This window comes from Leptosomus discolor, chromosome 7 (assembly GCF_034619465.1).
Source record: "Leptosomus discolor isolate bLepDis1 chromosome 7, bLepDis1.hap2, whole genome shotgun sequence".
Taxonomy (NCBI): Eukaryota; Metazoa; Chordata; class Aves; order Leptosomiformes; family Leptosomidae; genus Leptosomus; species Leptosomus discolor.
The window spans coordinates 42,845,079-42,870,359 of record NC_141397.1 but is presented as its reverse complement, the minus strand read 5'-3'; the positions used below and the strand labels follow the sequence as shown (position 1 = coordinate 42,870,359).

The 25,281-nt window shown below is 36.3% G+C and overlaps 1 protein-coding gene across 2 annotated transcripts; it reads left to right on the top strand.

The window, feature by feature from the left end:
• The first annotated feature begins 3,342 nt into the window (after positions 1-3,342).
• On the top strand, positions 3,343-24,955 carry CAB39 (calcium binding protein 39). Of its 2 annotated transcripts, XM_009955681.2 has the most exons (8): positions 3,343-3,543; positions 11,713-11,877; positions 15,763-15,881; positions 18,970-19,138; positions 19,860-19,919; positions 20,501-20,566; positions 21,382-21,525; positions 22,374-24,955. In XM_009955681.2, exons 1-8 carry the CDS (start codon positions 3,430-3,432, stop codon positions 22,560-22,562), a joined length of 1,026 nt encoding a protein of 341 aa, XP_009953983.1. In that variant the 5' UTR covers positions 3,343-3,429; the 3' UTR covers positions 22,563-24,955. The 2 variants fall into 2 exon arrangements, with proteins under 2 accessions (XP_009953983.1, XP_086324028.1); XM_086467902.1 differs by lacking the exon at positions 19,860-19,919.
• Positions 24,956-25,281: the final 326 nt, after the last annotated feature.

Below are 25,281 nucleotides of genomic sequence, written 5' to 3'. Positions count from 1 at the left end.
GTAAAGTAAAATGCATGTCTAAACTTCTGTTTTGTGTAATATCGTTCCTGGTCTCTCTTAATAAATGGATAAAAGCTGTGAGGTTTCTGGGAAGGTAAGATAAAGCAAAGCAGCCCAGCAGAGCACAGACCCGTCCATGTATTTGTTACAGTTTAACTCTTCAAAAGTCCTGTTATCCCTTTCTTAAGCTACAATCAAAATTTTATCATGAAGTTGCAAGGCAGCCAGGTACTAGTGCTGTGAAACAGTTACCATTGAACATTATGTTAGGTCTGTTCTTATTTACAGAAGATCTCATTTGATGTCGTTTCCTTCTTTTCTCATTTTGCAGATGTGGATGGTTGCAGTTCTTTCCGATCTCACACAGATGTTGTCATTGTCTATTGTGCACAGAGTGCTGCTTGGGGTGAAAAGGGAACAGCCTGTCTATGTTCTCCTTGCTGCATGAAGTACAGCTCTGAGAGACAAAGGACTGCTCCTGCTTTTGTTTGGCAGGATGTGGCGCAGGTTCTTCAGTAATGGAGTTTTGCTTCAGGGTTGGTGGGGCCTTCAGACTTCAGGCCCCAGATGATGTTCCTGGCAGCGCCACTGCATTCCTTCCAGTAATAAAATTGAAATGGCAGAAACAATGCATTTGTTCCATTTTACATAATAAATGAAATACCTTGAAGCAAAATGTCACCTTCAGTAATCAAGGATGTGGATTTCCTTTTTACTAATGCTGGCAGTCTTTCCTGATTTTTCTAAATTGCCTATGAGAAATTCATACAGGAACTTACCTGAATTGGGGAAAAAAAAATGTTTAGTTTAAATATGTGCTAGTGAACTGTGATTTTTCTATTAGATATGCTAATACATACAATAAACCTTGTGTATGACTTGTGTATGCATATAGGTGTATCTGATCTATGGAGAACCTGGAAGGTTTCATGGATAAGTCAAAGTGGTAGACTGTTTTTAATTTAAAGAAGAGATTGAGCACTATCTGGAGGGAAATGCAAACCTAGACATTGGGCACACCATGAGGACAGTTGTTTGTCATTGTTCTGTATTTCTATATGTTATATACGTTATCCATGTAGTCGTTTAGTTTAGAAGTAACATAACTGTGAGCCAGAAAATGAGTGTGCAGAGACTGTTTCTTGATTTTGATTTCTTTTCTTTTGTATATTGCTGTAATACGAGATTTTATGATTCCATATAATTTTCTTACTCTCTCTCAAAGAATTGTTTTGATTCCTGCTAGATTTTACTCTGTTTTAACACATAATCCAAGAATTAAGACTAGCAACTTTTTGAGCCAGTCCTGCTCTGTTACATGAGAATAGCCGTCTTCTAGAATGAATATGCTGAGTAGTTGTTAAAGACTGTTATTATTAGTGATTATATGTGAGTGTGAAAGAATGCAGCTTTGTTTTCAGGGCTTATCTTAATTTGGCAGGAGTAGTAATCAAAGGGGGAGATAAAAGGAACATTTCAAATACTGCTGTGATGCTCGAGGTATGTCATCTATGTTGTGGGGAATGGTACTTATTTTCACATCTGTCTTTCTAGAAAAAAAATCCGTTGTGAAAATACCATAATTTTCATTAAACATTGTTTAAATTCCATTACATTTTCATTAAATAACAATGAATAGTCACGCTTTTCTCTTGTCTAAGGAATGACTTGAGGGCACTTTTTATCTCTTAGGGTACCAGTCCTGCATTTGTAATTTCACTGTTAACAAGCCGTTCTTTGTGCAGATTATGAATGAGAGATGACTGTAATGAGCCAATTATTATACTACAAAATAAAAGCAACAGAAAGTCCTTGTGATCTGTTAAAGAATGGAAATGGCTGGTGTAAGGTCTTGTTTCAACCTTCATGCTGATACTTTTATCTGAAAATAACCTGATTAAAAACTACCTACCTTATGCTTTCTGTCAGCTGTGTTAGGTTAGTTGCAGGCATGGAACAGTGAAGGTATGATCTCTTTAGCTGGTTACCTAAAGTACCTACTTGTGGAAATTTTCTTGGCTAAAGATCTGACTGCTTCTGTTCTTCACCTTTAAATTGTTGCCCTTGGGCCAGCCCAACTTGTTAGTGTTAAAAATCAAAATAACTCCAAAACAGCATCAAATTGGTATTTTTAATCCTTGCCCAAAACGTGGTTGAATAAGATCAGGATTAACATTTTGGAGTTTATGGTGAGCTGTTATTTTAATCAAGGATTAAAGTGTATGGTATTAGATAGGAAACTTTTAACGTGTACTGGTTATAGTTGACTTGTTATTAACTTCACAGACATTGTATGGAGATAGAAATTACTAACTTTCAGGGTAATATCCCTTCTTTGTAATGACAGTGTAATCTCCGCTCTGTCAGCTTCAGCTGTCTTTTGTGTGTAGCAGAAGTAGCGCTGTCAGCATTTTTAAGGCAGGATTTCCTGTTCTTTTCTGTCTAGATTAGAGTTCTAGAAGTGTGCTTTATGGAATTCACTTGTAAGAAGTTTTTATTATTGTTTAAATGGGGATGTATGTGTTTAGTAACAAAAGCTTTTGTATGCTCGTTTATGCTCATAGTACTTTTCCATTTAGTACACAGAAGTGAATGTGTGTGTGTAAAAGCAAATATGTGTAAATATCAAAAGAATTGTATTTGGATTCAAGAGCCAAGTATTTTTAAGGAAGGAAGGTTGCTCATGTAAGACAAGTTTTATCTTTTTGGAAAAGATACGTGTTGGGTGCACGGTTTTAATGTTTTCAAGTAACTTATGTCCCTGTTATTGGTAATAAATTTTGTTTCCCATAAAATGAGTGGGGATGAGACTGTGTTTCAGTATGAAGTTACAGTAATACTGATGTGAAAAAGCCAGAAACATGAGTGTTTTGACATAGGAATAAGCTGCCGTCTGTAGGCTCATCTGCATCGCGTTCGTAGCTCCTGCACAGGCTTTGCAGTCTACTTTGCATTTGTTATGGAATGAATATGGGTAAAAGCATGTAGCTGGATGGTCATTGCAGAGCTACTGAGACGTGATGACTTGTGTGTCAAAGACTTAATGTAAGAAGGCATTTTGCCTGGCAGCATTAGTTGGAATAATTTATCCTTGTTAGTCTTGCCCATGTGTGGCATTTGTACAGTGTGTGGCTTTGGATGTAATTAATGTACTCTCTAATTTGTTCCTGTAGCATAAGATGAAGATCTTAATGTGAGTTCTTAGATTCTGTATCTTGTCTTTTAAAAGAATTAAGAACCCAAGCGTTTAAGTTGTCTGGTTCAGCCGTCAAGAATGGTTATTCCACATGTGAATATCTTTACTACTCTCTCTTGATCTTCATGTGTGTTGTTATACTGACCTCATGTTTCTATTTTTGACATGCTTTTTTTCCTCCTCCTTTTCCAGGTGAAGCAGGAGCTGTAGAAGGAAGACTGTGGCTCGCAATCATGCCATTCCCCTTTGGCAAGTCCCACAAGTCTCCTGCAGACATAGTGAAGAACCTGAAGGAAAGTATGGCAGTTCTAGAGAAGCAAGATATCTCTGACAAAAAGGCAGAAAAGGTACAGTTAGGACTTTTCAATTGCTAAACAGTAATTAAAAGGGGGGAAAAAAATTTACAGCTGTTGAAACTGAATCGATTAGGGATTAATTTGGGGTTTTATGCTCTGATAAAGGGTAAGTTATTATGCACCCTCAACCAGGTGTGTTTCATGTTGGTTGGCTTTGCATTTTTATGCCACTGGCAGCTGATATGATACTTAAAATAATTTGGTTTGGAACTGTAGGACGTTGCATTCTTTAATAAGCAGCTCGCAGCCATACAGTGTTCTGATGCCTCTGTCCACTGTAGTGACTTTACCTACTGCACAGTAGCTCTGTCTGTGCTTGTCCATGCAAATATTCACAGAGCAGAGTGTCTCTGTTATCCAAGCCGAGAAACTTTGTTTCTCATGGATGTCAGTAGAGGGTGTACTTTTACCTTTCCTTGACTTTTATTTAGCCTGCAGGAAGATGTGGTGAAAAGTTCCTGTGCTGGTGCAGATTTCTTTAGATAGGATGGTTTGCTGCTTCAAGATCTGTACCTGTTGACAGTCATTTACTTCTCAACTGGTAGTCTTGATAGCTTTACTAGAAGTTCAGCCTGTGTGCAGTAGCATCCCATCTGGTGGCTTATATGGCAGGGCTGTTTACTGTTTAGATTAAGTTTTTCCTGTTAAAGTCAGCACAAGGACATAGATTTCAGTACTTCCAAAAAAACAACCAAACAAAATATATCCCTCTCCAATCTACCAGCTTTTAAAGCAGGCTATGATACCCTCCTTGGATCCTCTCCCAGCATTATTTAACTGTTCTGTGCCATTCTTGACATCCTTACAGAGTCACGTGGAGGAGTTAGTCACAATCTTTTTCATGTTCACCAGTGTTTTTAAGCAGAGCGTGGCCAGCACCTTTACATCCATTTTCACTTAGATTTGGCACTACTACTTGAAGTGCAAGAGAATCTGGTCTTAACTGAATTGCCATCTTTATACTAATATTCTTTAAAATCAGCATCTTCTACCCCAATACTAGCATGTGGTATGTTCCAGGTCTCTGCGGTGTACTGTATTGTACTGTATTATTTTTCCCTGATGCTTTTTCTCTCTTGCTGGAGAGAAAAATGTTACGGCCTGTTTTACTGACCTGTGTGGAGGCTGGGAGGATTTTCATTTACTGCTGCTTTTCTTCTTTCTCTAATAAAGACATCTGTCAGGAGAGGAGGGTTAGGTGCATTCTGAAGAGTCTGTGATGAGGCATGGCACTGCCTCCTTCATCTCAGCCTCATTATTAGTTCCTGGAGATGTGGCTTGATCTTAAAATCCATGCTTTTTTGTCATCTTTTTCTTTTTGCTTAGACCTCTAATGGGGAGCAGACCAGCTTCATTCCATTGTGCATAGCTGTGCACTATATCACATGCCTGTGTTCTTGATGCTGTAGCTGAAGATTATTATGTACCATTTGCTTCTTGCTGGCCTGTAATCCCACACCTCCATCTTCTTTAAAGACTTTGTTTATGTGAGGCTGCTGCTTTGACAAGAAATAATATGCTAAGTCTGTAAAGTTGTTTCTCTTGTGTCATACAGACAGCAACACGTGCTGCTTGAAGGAGAAAAGGAGGCAAACCATGTTCACTAGGTTAAATGTGAGGAGGGTTAAATACTGACATCGACATGACTGAGTTGGGTATGGTAGTGAGGTAGTGCTGGCCTCTGTTATCCTCGTTATTCACAAAGGAGGAGACCAGGTGATGAATCTGAACATTCACCCACATGGGTGTTCACATCTCCATACAGAGATTCTTCAGGAAGTAGTTCTTTCATTGGCAAGCCAAGACTTCCATGAAGGTGATTGCGGTTGTGACCATTTATCTCAGATTCTCAGATTGTTTGCTGGTATGATAGAGAAAGTTCTTCTGTATCTTATGGATCAGTCATCACGTGTTTGAGGGTACAGCTCTGATTAAACACCCAGAATTCCTGCCCTCTTCCTATACAGTCTATAAAAATGACTGGAGTAATTTCGGAGTTAAAAGACAGCAAGGGTCTGAGCAGTAGCCATTATTAAAAAGAAGAAAAATGTCTCTATTTAGGCATCTTTTAATCTTTCACTGCCACTTGTAGTATTATGATCCTTTCTGCAATGTAACTTTCCAGCCTTGTTTGGAGAGGAATTCTGTGCTGATGAAAGGGTGAGTTCTGTGACTAGTAGTGGAACAGAAATAGCAAATCTCGCTGTACATAAAGCACAAAAATTATTACCCTTTAGGAAACGGGGAGAAGAATGCCAGAGCTTGTAATTTGTTTTATAACTCCATTTTATTAGTCATTGGACTTGTATAACATACGGTCTGTCTCCTTCCCTCCTGCTTCATTGTTGCTGTTTCATCCAGGGGTGTGCTTTTGTAGCCTGTCAAATAACAACAATGAACTTTCAAGGCTAAGCAACATGGTACATATTCACTGTTGATTACTGTTTGTGGTAAAGACAGCCTCTTGGATGCAGGGAATGCTTACTTTTCCTACACTACTTTGTTTCTTAAAATTAAGCACACACAGTTATGTGATTTCTTTACTTTTGAACATAGGGAATTTGAAATGTGTATGTGGATTAGACTAAAAAAAATTTCAGTGCGTGTTGTTTCAAAATTTAATTGTTGTTTTAAATATTTCTTCCACAAAATAAATTAATTGTAAATGCCATTTCGTTTTATAACTTGTGGCTGGCTGAGGTTCCAAAGACAAACTAGTATTTTTCTACTCCAGTACCACAGTGAGTTTTTTTTTTTTAATACGTAGTTCACCGTAGTTCCTACCATGCAGTAGCAGCACAATGCTGTTATGAAAATACTGAATTTGCTACTATGTAGTGGATGCTCTTTGACAGTTTCCTAACACACTTGAAAATACAAATTTGTAAGAAAATTAGACAAATTTACCTAGGAGTTGAAAGTGTAATGTATTATGTTTGAACAGAATACCTCAGTTTTTTTCAGTGCTTAGCCTGAAATTTAAAACCTTTACTGTTTTGTGAGAGGAAGAAAAAGCGACGGAGATAAGATGTCTAAAGCTTGGATGGTGTGTGTTCCTGTATGTTGTTTACAATCAAAATGGAAGAGATTCTTCAAAACAAAAGATGTAAAACAACAGTAGTGGTCACAATGCATCTTGTTCAATTACAAAACATTGTTTCCTTTAGTACTGGAGAATTTGTTTTATAAATAAATATTTGAAATTCAAAAAGCGAATTCTAGTTGCATGTTAATCTACCTTCTTTTTGAGCTCTGTGAAATACTGGAGAGAAATTAACCAGGTGATTCTCCTGGTCATTTTGAAATGTTCTTTAAGTTTGTGGTACCTGCTTAGGAACGGAGATCTGAAGTGGCTGTAAAAGCTGCACTGTATCTTGCTGCTGACAGTCTGCCTTGTGTTACTATATGCAGCTCTGGGTGCTTGTTGGCTGCATCTTGTACTGAGGATAGAGGCAATCGCTTGCTGTCTGTTAGTACTTCGGAAGGGAAACTTGAAATGTCAAGTGCTTTATAACCGAAAATGTGTTCATTACATATGCTGTCAGTTTTCCATTACTTGTGGGGGTTTTTTTCAGAAAGGTTGGGTAAAGGGAAGGGGAAGGAAAACTTGTTTCGTATAAATGGGACTTACCCTTGATCTAGCCCATTGATTAGTCTTTTATTCGCATCTCTTCCTCCTCTTTGGCTGACATCAGCATTTCTTTTTATACTACCAGTTCACTTGGTTTGTGGCACACGTTTGCTGTTGTGAAGGTAAATATTTACTCATGTAATAAACTTGTTCTTCCCTACTCTCTGACCTTATGTTAACCTGCTCATAACAGCTCCGGTTTTGGCTTTTGGATAATTGTTTCAGCCATGTTGTTAACCTGTGCAGGTTGACTGTTGCAGGCATTGTCCGTTGCTCTTTAAGTTACCAGCTCTGTACAGTGGACACTATACTATATATATGGCACAATGCAATATGCTATTTTGATTCAGCTGTCCAAATGTAATATTATGCCATGTTGCCATAAATCAGGTTTCATTCAGTGAGTTAGCACTGTCATTTACAAAGCAGTAGAATTTTAAATTTGTTATGCACGTGTCTGCAATTAATTTGTGGTTGAAAGAAGGCTAAAGGTTGAGTAATCTGCCTGCCCTATGTTACGGGGCTGTTACTCAAAGGATAAAGATGGGGCTTCTGAAGTAATGGGTGAGAAGACATGCTTCTGTTCTGTAATTGAACTTAGCTCTTTAATGATATCTTCATGCTAGAAGTCTGCTGAAAAATAATGTAATCATTATTGGCCTTTAAAATGAACTAGTGGCACTGATTTAGATAGTCGTATATTTACAGAATTGTATGTTTTTGTAAGTGTTTTGAAATCAAATAAATTTAAATAAATTATTAAAATGGTGTTTGTTACTTACAATAGATACTGCTCTAGACTAGTAAAAATATTCACCAAGTACAGGCTCAAAACTATAGCTAGTTTACCTTTTTGATGGATGTTTACATTAATTGTGCAATTAATGTAGCTGCATTCATTATCTATGTGGATAGAACCCCTAGCCATAGACTAGGAGCCTGTTGAGCTCATCTTAAATACTTCAGGACTGACCACGTGTTCTGTATCTTTTTCTGCTGTTTCTTTAAGTAAAGGCAAGTATTACATCATAAAACTCAAATACTCCAGGTGTACAAGTCGAAATGAAGTATTTAGTATTTGCACTGCTTAGCATTTAAAGAAATAGTAGATTTTGGAAATACCAATGAAGTACCCTAAAGACTGCAATAAACCATGATAGTTCATAGTGATAAAGACATGTAGCTATTCTCATGCGACAATTGTACATGTAACTCTTCATGCTGTCTGGTTTTATTTTTAAACAATGTCTTCCTGTCTTTGATAAAAAAAGGCACTTTCTTTATTTTCCTCACTTTACATTTTACTTTCATAGTTTGACTTGTCCTGAAACAGTGTTGATTGTCTGGCATCATTGAATTTCAAATGTGACTTCTCACAAAATTTTTCTCTAAAACTCTTGTTGCTCCATGGTTGCTCTTTCTCAGGTTGAGAATGTATATAAAATTTTTTACTATATATATAAAAAATATTTTAAATACAAAAAATATATTTTAGACTGTAATATGCAGAATATATAATATGTAGTCTCTGTATATTTTGTATATGTAAAATATACCCTGCTTATATTTGTATTAGAATATGTATATATTTTATACATATATATATGGTGTCTCATTGTTAATTCCACTTTTGATTGTGAATTTTTGGATGAACTTCGTTGTGCGTTTTGATTTTCCTCTAGAGATTTTTTTTTTCCATTGAAAGCAAGCAGTGCATTAGGCAATTATTTAGATCTCAGTATCTTAGAAAATCTTGCAAGTAATGCTAGCTAGCCTTTTCTTGTCTGTTTTGAGGTTTTTTTACTAGTTTTTCACTTCGCTCTTAACATTGCTATTTAATGTAGCGTTATATTTTTTGGTATATTTATCTTAAGTTCCATTCTGCGTCTGAAATGGCAGAAATAGCTCTGCACATTATGTATTTGGAATATGTTCAAGAGTTCAGGGAATATAGAAGAGCAGAGAGATTCTAGAACAAGTTTGTAAGAGTGTGTTTCTAGTCCTTTTGATGTTGAGTTTTAGAGTAGAGTAGAAGGGAATATAGGAACGTCGTATTTTATGGAAATGTAGTGCATCAAAAGACCTTGGTTATTGATAGAATACTTTCAGAAAACCTCGTGTTTCTGTATTTGTAGTATGTATCCAGAAATTATAGTTTGGCCTAAGTTGAAGTAATAGAAGCAAGTCTCTTTTCATGATGAAGGTGGTCAGACATTGGCACAAGTTGCCTAGAGAGGCTCCAGAGCATCCGTCCATGGAGCTATTCAGAGCATGGCTGGCCATGAGCCTGATCAACCTGGTAGGACTTTGAGGTTGGCCCTGCCTTGAGCAGGTGATTGGACTCTGATGAACTCCTGAGATACCTTCCAGCCTCAGCTGTTCTATGTTTCTGTGTCTCTAACCATTATTTCCTTCTAAAACTGTATGTTGTTCCAAGTTCAGGTGCAGTACATTCAGATGATCTTGACAGTTGGGAAGAACATGAGAAATAAGTTTAAGTCCTGATGTCTCTTCTTGAGGTTACTGAGTTGTATGTTCCTGTTAGGCCAGAAGACTTTTTATTTTATTTTTAAAAAAGCACTTGGTGTTTGGGAGCACTGTATTTTTTTCTGTCTGGTTTGTAAGCATGTCCGTTACTAGCATCTTTCTTGGGGTGGTGATGATTATTGAAGTTTCATTAAAAATTATTGAAAGTGTAGTTATTAAATTTTTGTTAGGGTTGTTCTGTTCTCTGGGATTTTGGTATGAAAAATTCTCCACTGGCATTCTTCTTTGTTGCAGGCATGCCCTTAGTGTTGTCTTTCTTAAAATAGGTAGCTACTTGAACCTCTGCCTTTCTTCCTCCTTCGTCTTGCTTTCTAAATTAGTATGCAGGGACAAACTGCAATAGAGTTTTTATTGCTCCTTCCTCTTTTCTTGGTAGCTGTGCATCAAAGGCATCTCTTCATACCTCCACATTTGACGGATGTTCCTGTTCTTTTCCTAGTAAAGAGATATTTCTTCTCAATTTTAAAGAAATAGAACAGTTGTGTGGCGTAATACTACTACAATGTGGTGAGCTGGCTTTCTCATTTTACATCTTCAGGAGCTGTCATGAATCTAAGCAGTCTTATCGAGCACCTGCTTCTTGCTGTCTTGCTAACAGTGCACAGAAAATCTTTTGGAATTTCGATTAAGGAGGAGACAACTGGGACTTGGAACTGCAGTTAGCAAGAAGAGGGAGGCAGCAGGGAGCGCAAAGTTGTGGAGGAGCTAAAAATGATATGGAGCCTCCTTAAAGGTCATGGAATCCTTACTTGCATACCTAGCAGAGCTGGAATGGTTTTGGCTTGAATAGTGCATGGGTCATGCTGATCTTAAGCCCCTCTAGATAAAACGCATGAACGACAAATCTTTTTACATACCCCTTGTAAGACAGGCAATATCCAGAAAGTGATAATTTTTTCACTTCATTAATATTCCATGTGCTACCAGTCATAAATACTTTACATTAAAGTCTATGCATACCGTGCTGGCAGGTTCATCTAATCACTGAGAATGAGTGCACTTACAAATCATTCATACTTTTTAGGCACATGAAGAACTTAATACAGTGTAATTAAACCAGATATTTATGAGGATAATTTTCAGTGTTTTGCCCCCAAGCTATGTAAACATATATCTTGAAAGGATATCTCCAAGATAACTGCGTTTTAAGTTGTACTTGTAGAAGTGTTGTTGATTTTTTTGTTTTACTTATGAGAACTCTGCTTCCACTGCTAAATGATGCTGCAGCCCATCACAGCAACTTAGGAATTCCTTACGCTGGCTTCCCTAATTGAGAGGTCAGACCTGTCTGTCCTTCTGTAAGATGGACTTCAAATGGGAGGCATCTTAGACTTTGACTCCTGTATCACTGTATTCTTTCTTCTGAGTACACCTCTTTCTGGTATGTATGCCAGTTTGTTCTCATATATTGAGATAACCTGAAAATTAAAGAAGCCATTCTGCTCTCAAAGGAGCTCTTTGCCATTCAACTAGTTGGAAAGGAAAAATTTGATCCCCACTGACTGGAATGGGAGCCTAGTATTTGACAAAACCTGACGAGTGCAAAATCTGTAGGAAGGATGCATTTGGTCTCTGAGCAGTTCACTAGACAGGCTGTCTCCATGTCATGTTTTCCAATCTGATCTTGCATACCTCTGTTTTACAGAATGGAAATTTTGTTGGATTCTTTTCATCCCATTGCTACTCTTTAGGGGATTTTTGAATGGGAAGTTTAAAGACAGTAAAAAGGAAGAGATTTTTACTTTTGATAACTTGTCAAATAAATGGCGTGTCTTGCCTCCACCTTTTTTTTCCAATAACATGTGACAGTATTATTTGCAGAAAGATTTTTCTTTTTTTAACAGGGTGTAATTTCTTGGTTTTGTTTTTGTTGTTTTTTTTCCGCTTAGTAGACGTTTGCAGATGTTAAGAATAATGGAGTGTGCAGTTAAAAAGACAAATGACATTGTGCTCTAACTGTATTCTTTACCCATTTTCTTTAGGCCACTGAGGAGGTCTCAAAAAACCTTGTTGCCATGAAAGAAATCTTGTATGGCACAAATGAAAAAGAACCACAGACAGAAGCTGTGGCACAGCTTGCTCAAGAGCTGTACAACAGTGGTCTCCTTAGTACCCTAGTAGCTGACTTGCAGCTAATTGATTTTGAGGTAAGAAATTAAGTTTGACATTTCTTATTTTGTATGCGTTAAATAAACACATCTGAATTCCTGCTGCTTTAATTGGTTAAGACTCTTTCATCTTCAGCTTTTTTTTCTGGCTGGGACAAAACCAATAGAAAGAGAACTCATTGTTCCAAACTACCTAGAAAGTTAAGCAAATACAGAACATGAAATCTGTGAATTTAGGTGCATGAACCACACAAAATTGAAGCAGATACACCTCTAATCCTGATGATGCAGTTCTGTTAAAATTATGAAATAATTCTTAATTGTTGCATACACAGAAGGGTTAATCTTTTAGTAGTAATACCATAGTGAACACAAGCTATAATACTACAAGGGATGTCTATATTCTCATCTTGTTAACTTGGAAAAGTGAATCATCATAACATTTATGAGGAATTTTAAATATTTAAGTTAAAGCTGTTTTATTAACCGTCCAGTATTTCTCTCTCTTTAGAAACAAGCGATGCAACCTTTTTTCTGTTCTCATCTTTTTTTCTGTTTGTTAAAAAAGAAAAATAAACCCAAGTTTTTATTGATTACTTCAAAATAGCAATACTTATCAAAATAGCATACTTTTATGTTCAAAGGTATCTCTATACAAACCTCTATCTGGTATTTGTTACCACTTCACATGGAATAATTCAGCTTCCCAGTGCCATAGAGAAGAATCACCCTATTTAGTTATAAGAAATTGCAGTAGAGTTAGATTTTCCTGTTTTCCCTGTGGTCCTGCGAGAAGCGTGTGGTTGTCTAGAAAAGGAGACAAAACCCATGTATCTCACTCCACAACCTTGACCATAAAGACCATCCCACTTAAAGTTGCTTAAAAATAGGATTGTTCATAAACAAGTTGTTCATGATGCAGACGCAAGAGTTTGAAGTCCTATTGTAATACTACGTTCCAAAAACAATGGCTTTCTTCCCTGTTCGTTCTTCTCTCCCCTCCACCCCACCCATAACTCCCTCTGATTTGTGTTTAATTGTAATATGCTGGTATTTTTTCCTTACCCACACATCTGTTTATACCAAACATAAAACATTCAGGTTGTTAAATAAGCAAGGAGACCTGGGAAAGCTGAGAGGGAATGCTGAAGTGTGATGGCCTTGAATTGCTGAAGAAAGGAAATCATGAAACGTCATCTGGATTCTGCTGACCTCTAGATTCTTATCAGCTTGGTGTTTACTCAGCCTGGTTATTAGCAAAGGAAACCTTCATTATCTCCTGGTAGTGAAGAATGATAACAATTTGTACCGGCTTGCTCTCATTAAGGAGAACTGTTCATTTTATTCTAAGGGGACTTGAAAGATTGCAACTATTTTCCTGCTTGTGGGCTTTCTGCTGCTTTGTTACATGAGGATATGACCGTTCCCCCTTGAGAGAACAAGCCATTCACGCTGCTTTCTAGGCTGGACCATGTCTGCTTTTTAAGGATGGGATCTGGCAGACTGTCCAGCTATTGTTGTAACCTGGAATTAATGTCAGCACACCTGTGCTCCAAATAGGCACTAGCTTCCCAGCTGTTACAAAGTCAATCAGATACTGGCTTTGATATCCTAAATCTCTGGTTGGGAGTTTACTGCATTTGAAATGATTCTCCATTACTGGTGGCAATACGAACTTGATTTCCTATTGGTTCTTAAACTTGAAGAGTAGGTCTAGCATTTATTCTTCTAGTGCCCGACCACAGCTGGAGGTTATTCAGTGATGAACTAAAGGGTTTTTGTGTTTTTGTTTTGTGTCAAGAACTTCACTGTCATTCCTGAAGAAGGTTTGCTTGTAGAACAGGAATAGAGAGCTATTAGTAGAAAGGGACTGTTCACTCTGATTCTTAAACAGTCTCAAATGTATTTGAATCTGAATAGTATGGTAAAAAAAAACCCAACAAACCAACAGAAAAGTAACAAAGTAAAAACCAGAAAAGTAACAAATTTAATGTTTTAATTAAGAAACTATCTGACTATCCAAATCTTGCTGTGTGTAAAGGCCTGTTTAAAATTATATCCTTATCTGGAAGCTTGCTTTCCAAGTAAACTAGTCAACACAACCGTCTACTTACCAGTCTTATAAACTTACCAGTTATCTCCCTCCTGATTTGTGCTAGTGTGCCTGTAGGAGGGATGGTATTCCTTGTGCAACTGGTGCTTTTTTGTTCCTTTTTTTTTTTTTTTCCTAAATGAAGGAAAAAAATCAAGAAACAAAAACACCTTTTGCATAAGGGACCTGAGTCCTTCTGCTTGGAAGACAATACTAGCACAGTCTCCCTCTCACCTCTCACAGTCGTGACTATTGGCACAGGGTTCAGTGTCTGTTTGCCCTTATTAGGCCATGAGATCACTAAGTAATACATCCTTCTAACAATAACTAGCTTTGATATTGCTGTGTACCACTATCAGTTCAATTATGTGCGTAATAAGGAAATGCTGTTCTTGCTGGTGAATCCAAAGCAAATTGTGAGATTCAGCGCAAAATTGGCAGTGTTAGTGAATGAGAGTTGATGACTATATTATGGAGTTTGAGTAAAGCAATTTCTAGAAACACTGCTGTACTCATTCAGAACAAAGAGTTCTGGTGTTGCTTTGGGCTGGCTTTCAATGGAATTGCAATTGAGAAAACAAGCATTTACAAACAAACTCTTATGTCCTGAAAACAACACACTAACAAAACTGTCCATGGTAATTCACAAACATGCCATTTGTAAAACTACAGTCCTACATTTTTATAAACATTCAATCTTTTTCTTATGCAGTCTTCTTGATGTTGATTAGAAAACTGAAATAATGTTGAATAATTGCTATTGTTTTTCAAATTCTTGCTAATTAAATATGCCCTCCGTTTTATTCAAAAGCTTGCTGATGTTACTCAGGGCATTTATAGTACAGCTAGAGATTGTCAAGAAACATTATGTACATATGGTTTTCATGTATAACATTCAGGGAGCCTTCAGGTGGAGTTGCTTAACAGGCCTTTATATGCAAGTCCAGGCTTAGTACAAGTTTGCCTAGGCTTTTTCTGGGTTAGATCTGGTAACACATATTCCTGAAGTTGTCTTTATGGCAATCCAAAATGGAAATTTAATTACAGAAATCTGTCTTTTAGATGATGCATGTAAGTGACAGTGCAGAGTCCTTATGTTTTATAATGTCCATACAAATTTATCATCTTTAGCTGTGGTCTGACAGAAGAAATAAGTAGGAGTTGTGTGTGTGTATATTTATTTATTTATTTAACAAATGGAACATTCCCAGCTCCTTTTATGCTGTGTGGTGTTATCCTTATGCATTTTTTTGTGTATAATCTGTGCTGAATTCTAGCATCCTGGTCTTGCTTATGCTTCTTTTGTCCATTGAAAAATGTGAGACTTGCATTTTAAGTTCTCATTTATTTAACTTCTGTAAGTTACAGTTTTAAGTTGGCTGTTAACACTGCAGTCAGAAATGCTCTGCACACACTTCATGGTGGTGTTACGTGTTCGTAGAGAAGGTGAGAGGATAATGGAATATTGAAGAAGCACATTTTCAGGCAAGAGCACACTTAAAAACTGGTATGTCATTGGCAAAAGCAAGTATAAAATAAGTCCAGGAGATTGATGCTACATAGAAGTACTTGATGAAACATCTGCTGGCTTTACTTCTTAATGTAAATTACCTGTGATCTGGCTGCAACATGATGTAATGTTTTGAGTGCTTTGACATATTTCAGTGGGTATAAAGAAACAGAATATTTAATCTGTTTAAGATCAGAGCACAGAGGCTGACTGAACTGCAGAACTCGAACGCTATGAATATGTGAGATGATGATAATGTTTAGCTGTTAACTTGCCTAGTGGACTTGAATAGTATGTGTTTAACGGCTAATGTTTTTGACAGGGCAAAAAAGATGTTGCGCAGATTTTCAACAACATTCTCAGAAGACAAATTGGTACAAGAACTCCCACAGTTGAATATATCTGCACTCAACAGAATATATTGTTCATGCTATTAAAAGGGTATGTACACTGTGAAGCATAAATATGCTTTTATATGAAGTAAGAAGTTTTTAAATTCATGGAGAGGCAGTGAGTCCTGAAATGTTTCTTCTCTTTTTGCAGTATGCTTGACTTTTTTTTTTTTTTTTTTTTTTTTTTTTTGGTCTTTGTCTTGGGGCCTGTAAAGTAAAGGAAAATTTGAGTAATAAACCATCAAAAATATACTTTTGCATGAAATGTGACTGAAAATTGAGAACTTGGTAACCTAAAATACTCTTACTGGGGTAGTGCAGACATTTTTCTTTCAGTATACTGTTTAATCCTATTGAAACTATTTCCTTGTGAACTTACTCATTCATCAAGGGTTGAAGTATGTTGTTTTTTTTCCTTTAACCACTGTAATTTCCAATTTGCTACCTTATCGCCCTGCTCTTATTTGGTCTTAGACTTTTTATTCATAGTGATTTATATTCCTGTAGTGACACAAATGCACCAACATAAACTTGACCAAAGAATGATTTGGGGCATATGGTGCGTGCCGGATGGCTCTTTCTTCCTCTATTCTTGTATTATCTGGTGTGCTGGGTATTGGAGACTCATGCCATACTGAATACATGGATGCACATGCAGAGCTGGGTATCTCAAACGTGAAAGCAGAAAGGTGGTGTTAACATTTTCATGTTAAAATAAGATTTTAAAAAAAAATGAGAATATGTTCTCTCCATTTGAAAATAATTGCTTGTGTTTCTAATAACATTAATTAAAGTTCTGGAAGTTGCAATTCTAATGTGTTATTTTGGAATAGAAAAATTCATCAAACATTAATAAACCATTTAAAATATGCAGCTGTTTCAAGTACTAGTTTTATAATTTCTGTTAAAGCTGCTGGGTAAGCTTACTGCAGTTGATGAGTGCTGCTTCCACGTACTGGGATAGGTAGAGGATGTATGAAAAGGCCGTGTTTCTCAGTGAGGTACTTGCCTGTGTTATGTTGGTAACATTGAGATGTGAGAATAATCAAGTATCTTTTTAACATTTAAACAGGAAGCTTTACTGTGTTTTTCCTTTTCTCTCCTCCTACTTCATAGTAGTCATTAGAGATGCTGACTAACTTGCCACTTTCATGGAGTATTAGGCTTTTATTGTAACATCTCTATGTTTACCTAGTCTTGGCCATTTGTGTAAGCCACTGGAAAATGGATCCTACAAGAAGGTTCCTCTGTGGAGAAAGCAGGAGTTTTACATCTTTTAGTTTCATGCTGACTCCAAAGGTTTAGCACCAGAAGCAGTATGGAATATTTGCTTCAGTTCATATGAGTGTAAGATCTACATTCATCTACCAGAAGTATTTTGTTGTTTGTTGTTTTTTCTCCCCTGCATTACAGCCCTGATTTAGGGGGAAGTGAGATTTCAATGTTAGAAGGACAAAAGGATTATTAATTATGACATAACACAAAAGAAAATATTAATTCAGTACTTCTTCAAAATAATTTACAAAAGAAGGCAAAGACATTTGAGGTGCAGAGAGATGAAACTACTTTCTCAGCATGCTGTCATTGGTATGTGACTGAATGAGGGCTGTAACACATTTGTCCTAATTTTTAGTCTGTGTTGTCACTCTTCAGAGAGCATTATTTTGGCAGGCATTGTTGAAACACTTATGAATAAGTCTGGATGTTTGAAATGGGCATTTAGTTAGCTTTAGTGACTTAAATGTTTCATCTGGTATCCAGCTGAGTCAAATTGATGTGAATTTAAACTATGGGATGAGTTGCAAAAAGTTCAGTAGATTTCAAATATCCGTGACAGGGTAAATGGGAAAGTATTGCAGGATTTAACATGAAAATTAACTCATAAGAAAATGTTTTTGTATGGTAATATAGTTAACGCGTTGTATGCACAATGATACCTTGCTTCTGAATTATTATGGTGAACTTAAATTAGCTTCCAGTGGTATAGGATGAAGGATTCTTTTGATGGGAGGCAGGAAGGTATATAAGAGGCTTTGACTGCTCCAAAAATAGGTAGGTAACAACGGACATAACCTTTCTGTAGACTGGGATAGCTTATATTGCAACATGCTGAGATGAGTTCTTGGTTTGGAAAGGCAATTCCATCTTCATCTAGGGTCCTACTATTAGCTTGTTTGGGAAAACAGGAAGCTAGTAGCAAGTACAAAGGTGTATTTCTGTCAAATGTGTCTTAAACACACGGTTGTGAGTTTTATAGAATCATCAAATTGTTTAGGTTAGAAAAGACCTTTAAGGTCATCGAGTCCCACTGTTAACCCAGCACTGCCAAGTCCATTGCTAAACCATGTCCTTAAGCACCACATCTACATGTCTTTTGACAGCTGCTGTTGGCATATGCTAAAATCAACTCGGAAAACCTTGTAGTATTTGAGCACGAAAGCCTGCCAAAGAAATATAGCAACAATTTGGAAATGAAGCCATCGGGGTGGCTTCATCGCTTCCGTCAGAAGCATCCGTCCAGTGATGGACGTGTTCCAGGGGTCTCTTGTAAGAAAGTGCAGATACTTTGCTAGAGGCAGTGAAGACTCAGGCACAGAGATGTTCAATGTTGTCCTTACAATCAGAGGACACTGTTGCCAGTATTTCAAGCTTGAAGCCTGTGACGTTTAGAGTAGCCAGTGATGCTGAAAAATGGTTTAATGAAAGAGGAGACATGAAATTATGTCCAGTATTGTTAATTCATGCTCATCATGGATAGTTTTATGTAAATTGCTGTCATGTTTAAGCAAACAGCTTTCAAAAGAGAAATCACTTACTGCTTTTTCAGATGTCTGCAATCCCATCAATATGAAAAAAGAAAACTGATTTTGAGTATGAAGAAATTGTTTTTGTTTAGTCTTGCTTCTCAGTTTGAGAGTCATTTGTATTGGCTGTAATTTGGCATTTAACTGGCAATGATTTCAGTAATATTTTGTAGAAGTCTTTCAAAGTGGAATTTAATGCAGAAATAATACCTCTAACTTTCTGAATTTTGTTTACTTGATAGCACTGAAAACTGTAATTACAGTGTGGTGTTGCAGTGTTAACTTGTGAAAGTATTTATAAAGAATCTTTGTTTTGTTTTGTTTTTTAAATAGGTACGAATCTCCAGAAATTGCTTTAAATTGTGGAATAATGCTTAGAGAATGCATCAGGCATGAACCACTTGCTAAAATAATCTTGTGGTCAGAACAATTCTATGATTTCTTCAGATACGTGGAAATGTCAACATTTGACATTGCTTCGGATGCATTTGCCACATTCAAGGTAACTTACATACGTTTGAATTATTATTTCTATAGTTCTCTGAACCCAGATGATGTGTCTTAGATTCATGGGCAAAATAAGCCTAGGGAGAGGGAAAAAAGAATAGGTGTGATACAAATGGGTAAGCTGGCCACTGCTCTTCCTTATTTCTCAGAGTGCAAGACATACCTTTAATTATATATTCTGTGTTCCCGATGACTTTTATTCTAGAAAGCAAGATTTAAACTGAATGCATGTGCACTTACCTGCTGGGGGCTTTTAAATCTGTGTCTCCAACTCCTCAAGTGAGCAAATTGCTTTTTATTCAGTTATGAACCTGAGTATATTTGATGCTGATGCTTTGTCTGGGAAAATTTTTCGTTGTCCTAAAACAACCGGTTATGGGACTATAAGCGTAATATTGATCAGTATTAAATAGTGGGGCTTAACCTTGGTTGTGTATAGTTCTGTGCAGAGCATAGCCTTGATCCATAAATGGCATTTTTTGGTGATAATTCCACAGGCTATTTACCTGTGTGAATCAACATAACACATTGTAGACTTTCCTAAGAGATGCCAAGATCCTCAACAGTGTCCGGGTAACTGCATTCATGTCCTAAATTTCATCATTTAATGAATAGCAAAATTTTCTATTGGATGTCTTATGTGTACTCACTGTTCAATGAGAATGTGTATGTGCTGTTTATTTTAGTGAAAATATTGGGTTTGTGCTTTTTTACAGGATTTGCTTACAAGACATAAGTTGCTAAGTGCAGAATTTTTGGAACAACATTATGATAGGGTGAGCAGATACGTTTGATATTCAGAATTTTCTAGTGCTGTGTATCTTACTTGAAGAAATCAGTATTTTCATTCCTTGTTTAGCTTTGTTTTTGGAAACTGACAGTCGTTTCTGCCAAGCAGTAAAATTAAGTTCAAGGCCTTATTATTGCACGTAGAAAGGTGTAAAAGCAAGAAACGGTGGCAGAAATCTAGTTCTGTGAGAACTAGATCTGATTTTTTCCGCTAGAGGGAACCCTTTCCTTGTCTTTTTCTTTTGCCGGTATTAACCCATAACCATCAAAGAATGCAAGATAGCCCTCTTCCACCTGCTTGGACTCCTGAAATTCATCAACAGTGTTCAGTACCAGGAGCTATAATAGTTTAAGAATTAATGGGATAACTACTTCCACCACATTGCAATCTAAATATTAAAGGCTCCTAAGAGAGTAAATAAAATTTACAGGAACCTACTGAGATTTCAGATTTTGCTTACATTTTTATTATGGATTTGCATCTCCTGCAGTTTGTTATAATCATTTGGAAGAAGAGTGCGTATGACATTTGGAAAGGTCCTAACCCTTCCCTTTATTCTGTATTTAGTTCTTCAGTGAATATGAGAAGTTACTTCATTCGGAAAATTATGTGACAAAGAGACAGTCACTTAAGGTAAGGCAATTCCATTGTCTTTGTAAATGCAAAGTTAGAGAATTCCTTTAATTTCAGGGTGGATTGACTTTAATTGAAATGGCTTCAGTTACTGCCTTGGATAGTGTTTATTTTAATTTTTCATATGTTTTAATTCTTGAGATCGGCTGCTTTTCTTTAGTCCAGTCCTTCTGTTACTTAGTGTCCAGCACACACCAAGTCCCTCGCCATGTAGAAAGGGCATTATGCAAGTGTTTTTATTTTTGGTTGGTTTTTTTTCCTTTAACAAATCTGACACATTTAAACAATTTCATAAAGATTCACATCATGTGACTAGAGCAATACCAGTCTTATGTTCAAGTGAGTGATAGTAAACGTGAATATAATACATACCTTGTAGCAAGGGTGGTACTTGTAGGGAATATCCTTTTAGTCCCTTCTGGACAAAGAAGGTAGCAAAAGAAGTGTAAATAGTTCTCATTTGAAGTACTAACTTTTTTTTTTTTTAAAGCCATGTTCTTTGGGAGGTATAGCTTCTGTATCAATGAAAAAATAATGAAATCATGGGGGGGGGAAGTGTAAGACTTCTTTTTCAATTCTAGTTCATAACGAGGGGAGAACAAAAGGCAATTTTTCACATTTGAGAAAAAGGAGAAACTGCATCAAAAGAGGAAAATGCACCTTGCGCTTAGAAAGTCAGGATATTTGAGTTCTATTGTTACTGTATTTACAGATCCATGTCAACTACTCCATGTGTTTGAATGCACTTATGAAAAAGTTGTCTCTTATGTCCAATGCCAGTCACTTTTTCATTTGGGCTTGTTTCCCACTTTTAGCTTCTTGGTGAATTGTTATTGGACAGACACAACTTCACAATTATGACGAAGTACATCAGTAAACCTGAAAATCTCAAACTAATGATGAATCTTCTACGAGACAAGAGTCGTAACATTCAGTTTGAGGCCTTTCATGTGTTTAAGGTATGTTTAAAAAAAAACCCGAATAGAACTATCAACAAAAGAACCCCACCAGAACCCCACCAGAAGTTGTTTAGATAACTACTTAGCTGAGCCAAAGTGGAGCTTACCCTTGATGTCTGCCAAGTGGTTAAATTATGATCCATCTTTACAAACAGCTGTCTCTATCTTTTGAAAACTATTTAGAAACTACTTAAGGACTTTCATATGGTTGTCAGTGTAATCTCTCTCAAAAACTTTTGAAATTAAGAAAGATGAAGTGCACTAAGATAAGGAGGAGTGCATGATTTCATGTGAAATCATGAAACATCCTGGAGTTCAAAAGTGTTTTCATCATGCTGCACGATCTATGAAGGATAGCAGTATTTTAGTCGTCACCTAAATTTCAAAGCCTAAATTGTAATTTGCACATTATAACAGATACCTTCTGACTTTGCAGCAGATAAGTAAATAGTTAGAGCTTGGAGAGACAACTTGAGGTATAAAAGTTTTCAGTGAACTTGAGGATATCCATCTGATGTTGTATATAATATGAAACCATGCATTAGCTATGGAATTTAACCATGAGGTGTCTTCAGTTGTTTCTGCAGAGGTGATTGTGGCTGATCACCTCCCACAAATTTCATTTACTTTGATACTGGTGTTCGGCTTCTATTTTAATTTTTAAAAAGAGTAATTATATTTTAAAACTTGCATTTACTCCATTATTTTTTCTGTAGAGATTCTGGAATATGGAGTAATTAAAACATGATTTAAAGTTACTGTCACTACTGTTTTGTTGGCTAGGTTTGTTTCTTAGCTTAGCCTTCTGTTTCCTACTGTTACGCTAAATGCCTTTTATTTTCCTGCAGGTGTTTGTAGCCAATCCTAACAAGACACAGCCTATATTAGACATCCTTCTAAAGAACCAGACCAAACTTATTGAGTTCCTCAGCAAGTTTCAGAATGACAGGACCGAGGATGAACAATTTAATGATGAGAAGACCTATTTAGTTAAACAGATCAGGGATTTGAAGAGACCAGCACAGCAAGAAGCTTAATCTCCAATAAACCCTTAAAATATTAAACCCAAATTCAGCATTTGCTGTTAGATATTCAGCATCAGGCACTCTTACCGATTCATGAGGAACATTACTGCTAATCTGCTGTTCAAAGAACGGTTTTTGTTTTTCTCTTTTCTTTTTTAGTCCAAGTTGAAAAACATAGCTGCTGCTTTCTTGCACAATGTGGACTTTCTTGATATTTGTGTCATTTCAGAATTCAAAGACACTGCTTGTTTTAGGAGTCCTGAAAAGAAAGATTCTAGGTTCGTGGAAGCAAACATATAGATACTAGTTTGGTTTAGGAGAGAAGATACTAATGTAGTCAAGTAACAGGTTGCATGCTTGCGAATCTGAATAAATCTGTATGTTTGCACTTACCTTGTTTGAGATATGAGCACAATGTGACCTGTGCATACCTGGCACCATAGTATAAGATTATATGCCTTGATTTAAAAAAAAAAAAAAAAAAAAGTGCAGTGCTTTATTTGTAATCAAAGGGGAAATGTATCTAAGATGTGAGCTTATTGGGATAAACAGTTGTCTTGCAAATAAACTGATAATGAAACTTAGCAAATTTTGAAAGAGTGAGATCTCAAGGTTCATAAGGAAAATGTATATATGCCTTTCACTGCTTTATAGAATTTTTTTTTTGACATGATTTGATTTTTCTGAGAATTGACTTGTAAACTTGGAAATATGTTCTAAGGGTTTTTCTTAATTTTACTGTAAAGGTATTTCAGACAGTAGACCTAGCAGTGACATTTTGCATTTCATTTCAACAATGCTTGCTGGTTTCTTTTGTATATAACTCCTAGGCTGCTCATTTCTTTAAAGTATGATTTAATTTGTACAGCAGAGGAATGTTATTGTATTAGTCTGTAACTATTACCTAATATTGAGTTTTGCAAAATGAATGCTCATATGTAATTGAATACTTGCGATCACATGGAAATGCTGATTTAACAATCTTAAGTACTGCAGCATTAAAAGGAAAAAACTCAAACAAATTCTTTGTATTCGCTTATCTAATGGGGTGCCATCAGTTAGGGTAGGCTGAAATAGAGAACTGGAACCCTTTATACTACATTCTCACTGGATAATATGGCCTTATTCAATTAAACTAGCATTGTGCTCACCAGCTCTGCAAATGGCAAAGATTATGCTAAATTAATATTGATTCCTCTTGCTTCTGGGGAGCCTGCAGTACATCATTTCCTTCTTAGAGCAAGTAACTCAGTACAGTAATTGTGTGAGTGAATGATTTAATTCCCTCTGACTTCAAGAAACAGTTTCATAGATATCCTAGGGTAACCAAATTATTCAGTTTTGTTGATTTTTGTTCCTTAATGCTGCAAACTATCAGTATTTATGAAAACAAAAAACCCAACTGATTTTGCACCATGTTTTTGTTACTGTGACCATACAAAAGGAATCTACTAAATACAGCTAAATGATGTTATTGAAATTGTATCTATCCATCATATAGTAACGCTAAGATCACAACCAAGCAAACTTATGGATTGGTGTCTAAAAGTTCAAATGCTGCATGGCTGAATCTGATTGCGAATGCTATAGAAAATGTTTGTTGCTTCCTGACCTCTTCCTAATTAAAATATTTCGCAATCAGCAAGACGAAATCCTAAGTGACATTTAAGCTGATTTGAAAGCCTTCACAAGGGAAGTCAGCTCCAGAAAATTAGTGTTTTCACTCAGTTGTTTAAAATTGCTTTTAACATTATAATTGGTCTTTTAAAGGTTCTTAACGTGTCCTTTGCAAACCAATTCCTTTTGCCTACAGGAAAGAAAATAGCTTACTCTTACCGAAGATCACAGGCAGGCAGAATTGGCTGTGAGATGGTATTATAGTTCAGTACTAACAAGTCTATTATGTTTTGGTTTGTGGTAGCTGAGTGGAGGAAAACGTTATTTGCCAAGTTACTCACCATAACATATAAGGCTTCCTCTTCAGTAAATGTAGACGTGCTAAAGATTTATATATGTAAAGAAGTGAAAACATTTGGACTGGGATAGAGGTTATTCTATATTAGGCCTTGGAAAGAATGGCTATGGTGACTTTTTTAGTATGTGGGAACATTTGAATGTTGGCTTTTCAAAAGAAGTTGTATTTAAATTAAAGCTCATTTGATGTGCTCTTTGTATTAAAAAATTGTGTTCTGGAAGTGGTTTCCTATCTGATTGAAGGCTTAAGGGTATTACTAAAAGTTATTTAAATGTGAGCAGTTTTTGGTTTGGCTTTTTTTTTTTTTTTAAATAAGAGATGTATACAATTGTAATTCTACTTCCGTGGTAGCATTTCATTTCTCCTGAGGAAAATGCATTTCTTATCCAAAAAATCTGGCTGGCCCCATAATTTAAATTGAAATAAAATTTTGAAGAAAAATGTGTGTTCTTTACTGCGTTACTGAAGAGGATGAGTTTCTTGTGAATGTATATCTGTTCTTTATTGCCTTAGAGGGGTTCCGCTTTCTCCCTTTTAGATCTGAAATAATTTCAAATCATGAAAAACTCTAGCTTGCAAAAACATTAAGTAATTAAGACAAAGCGCTATATTAGAGATGTAATAAATTTAATTAATTGTTGGTAGCCTGTCTTTCCTATTTATAGTATTATTTGTTGATTCTGTTCCTTTTTTCCATGACCAAGGGCAAAGAGAGGAGATGCTACTTCCTGTATCACATCTAGAGACAGGACTTGA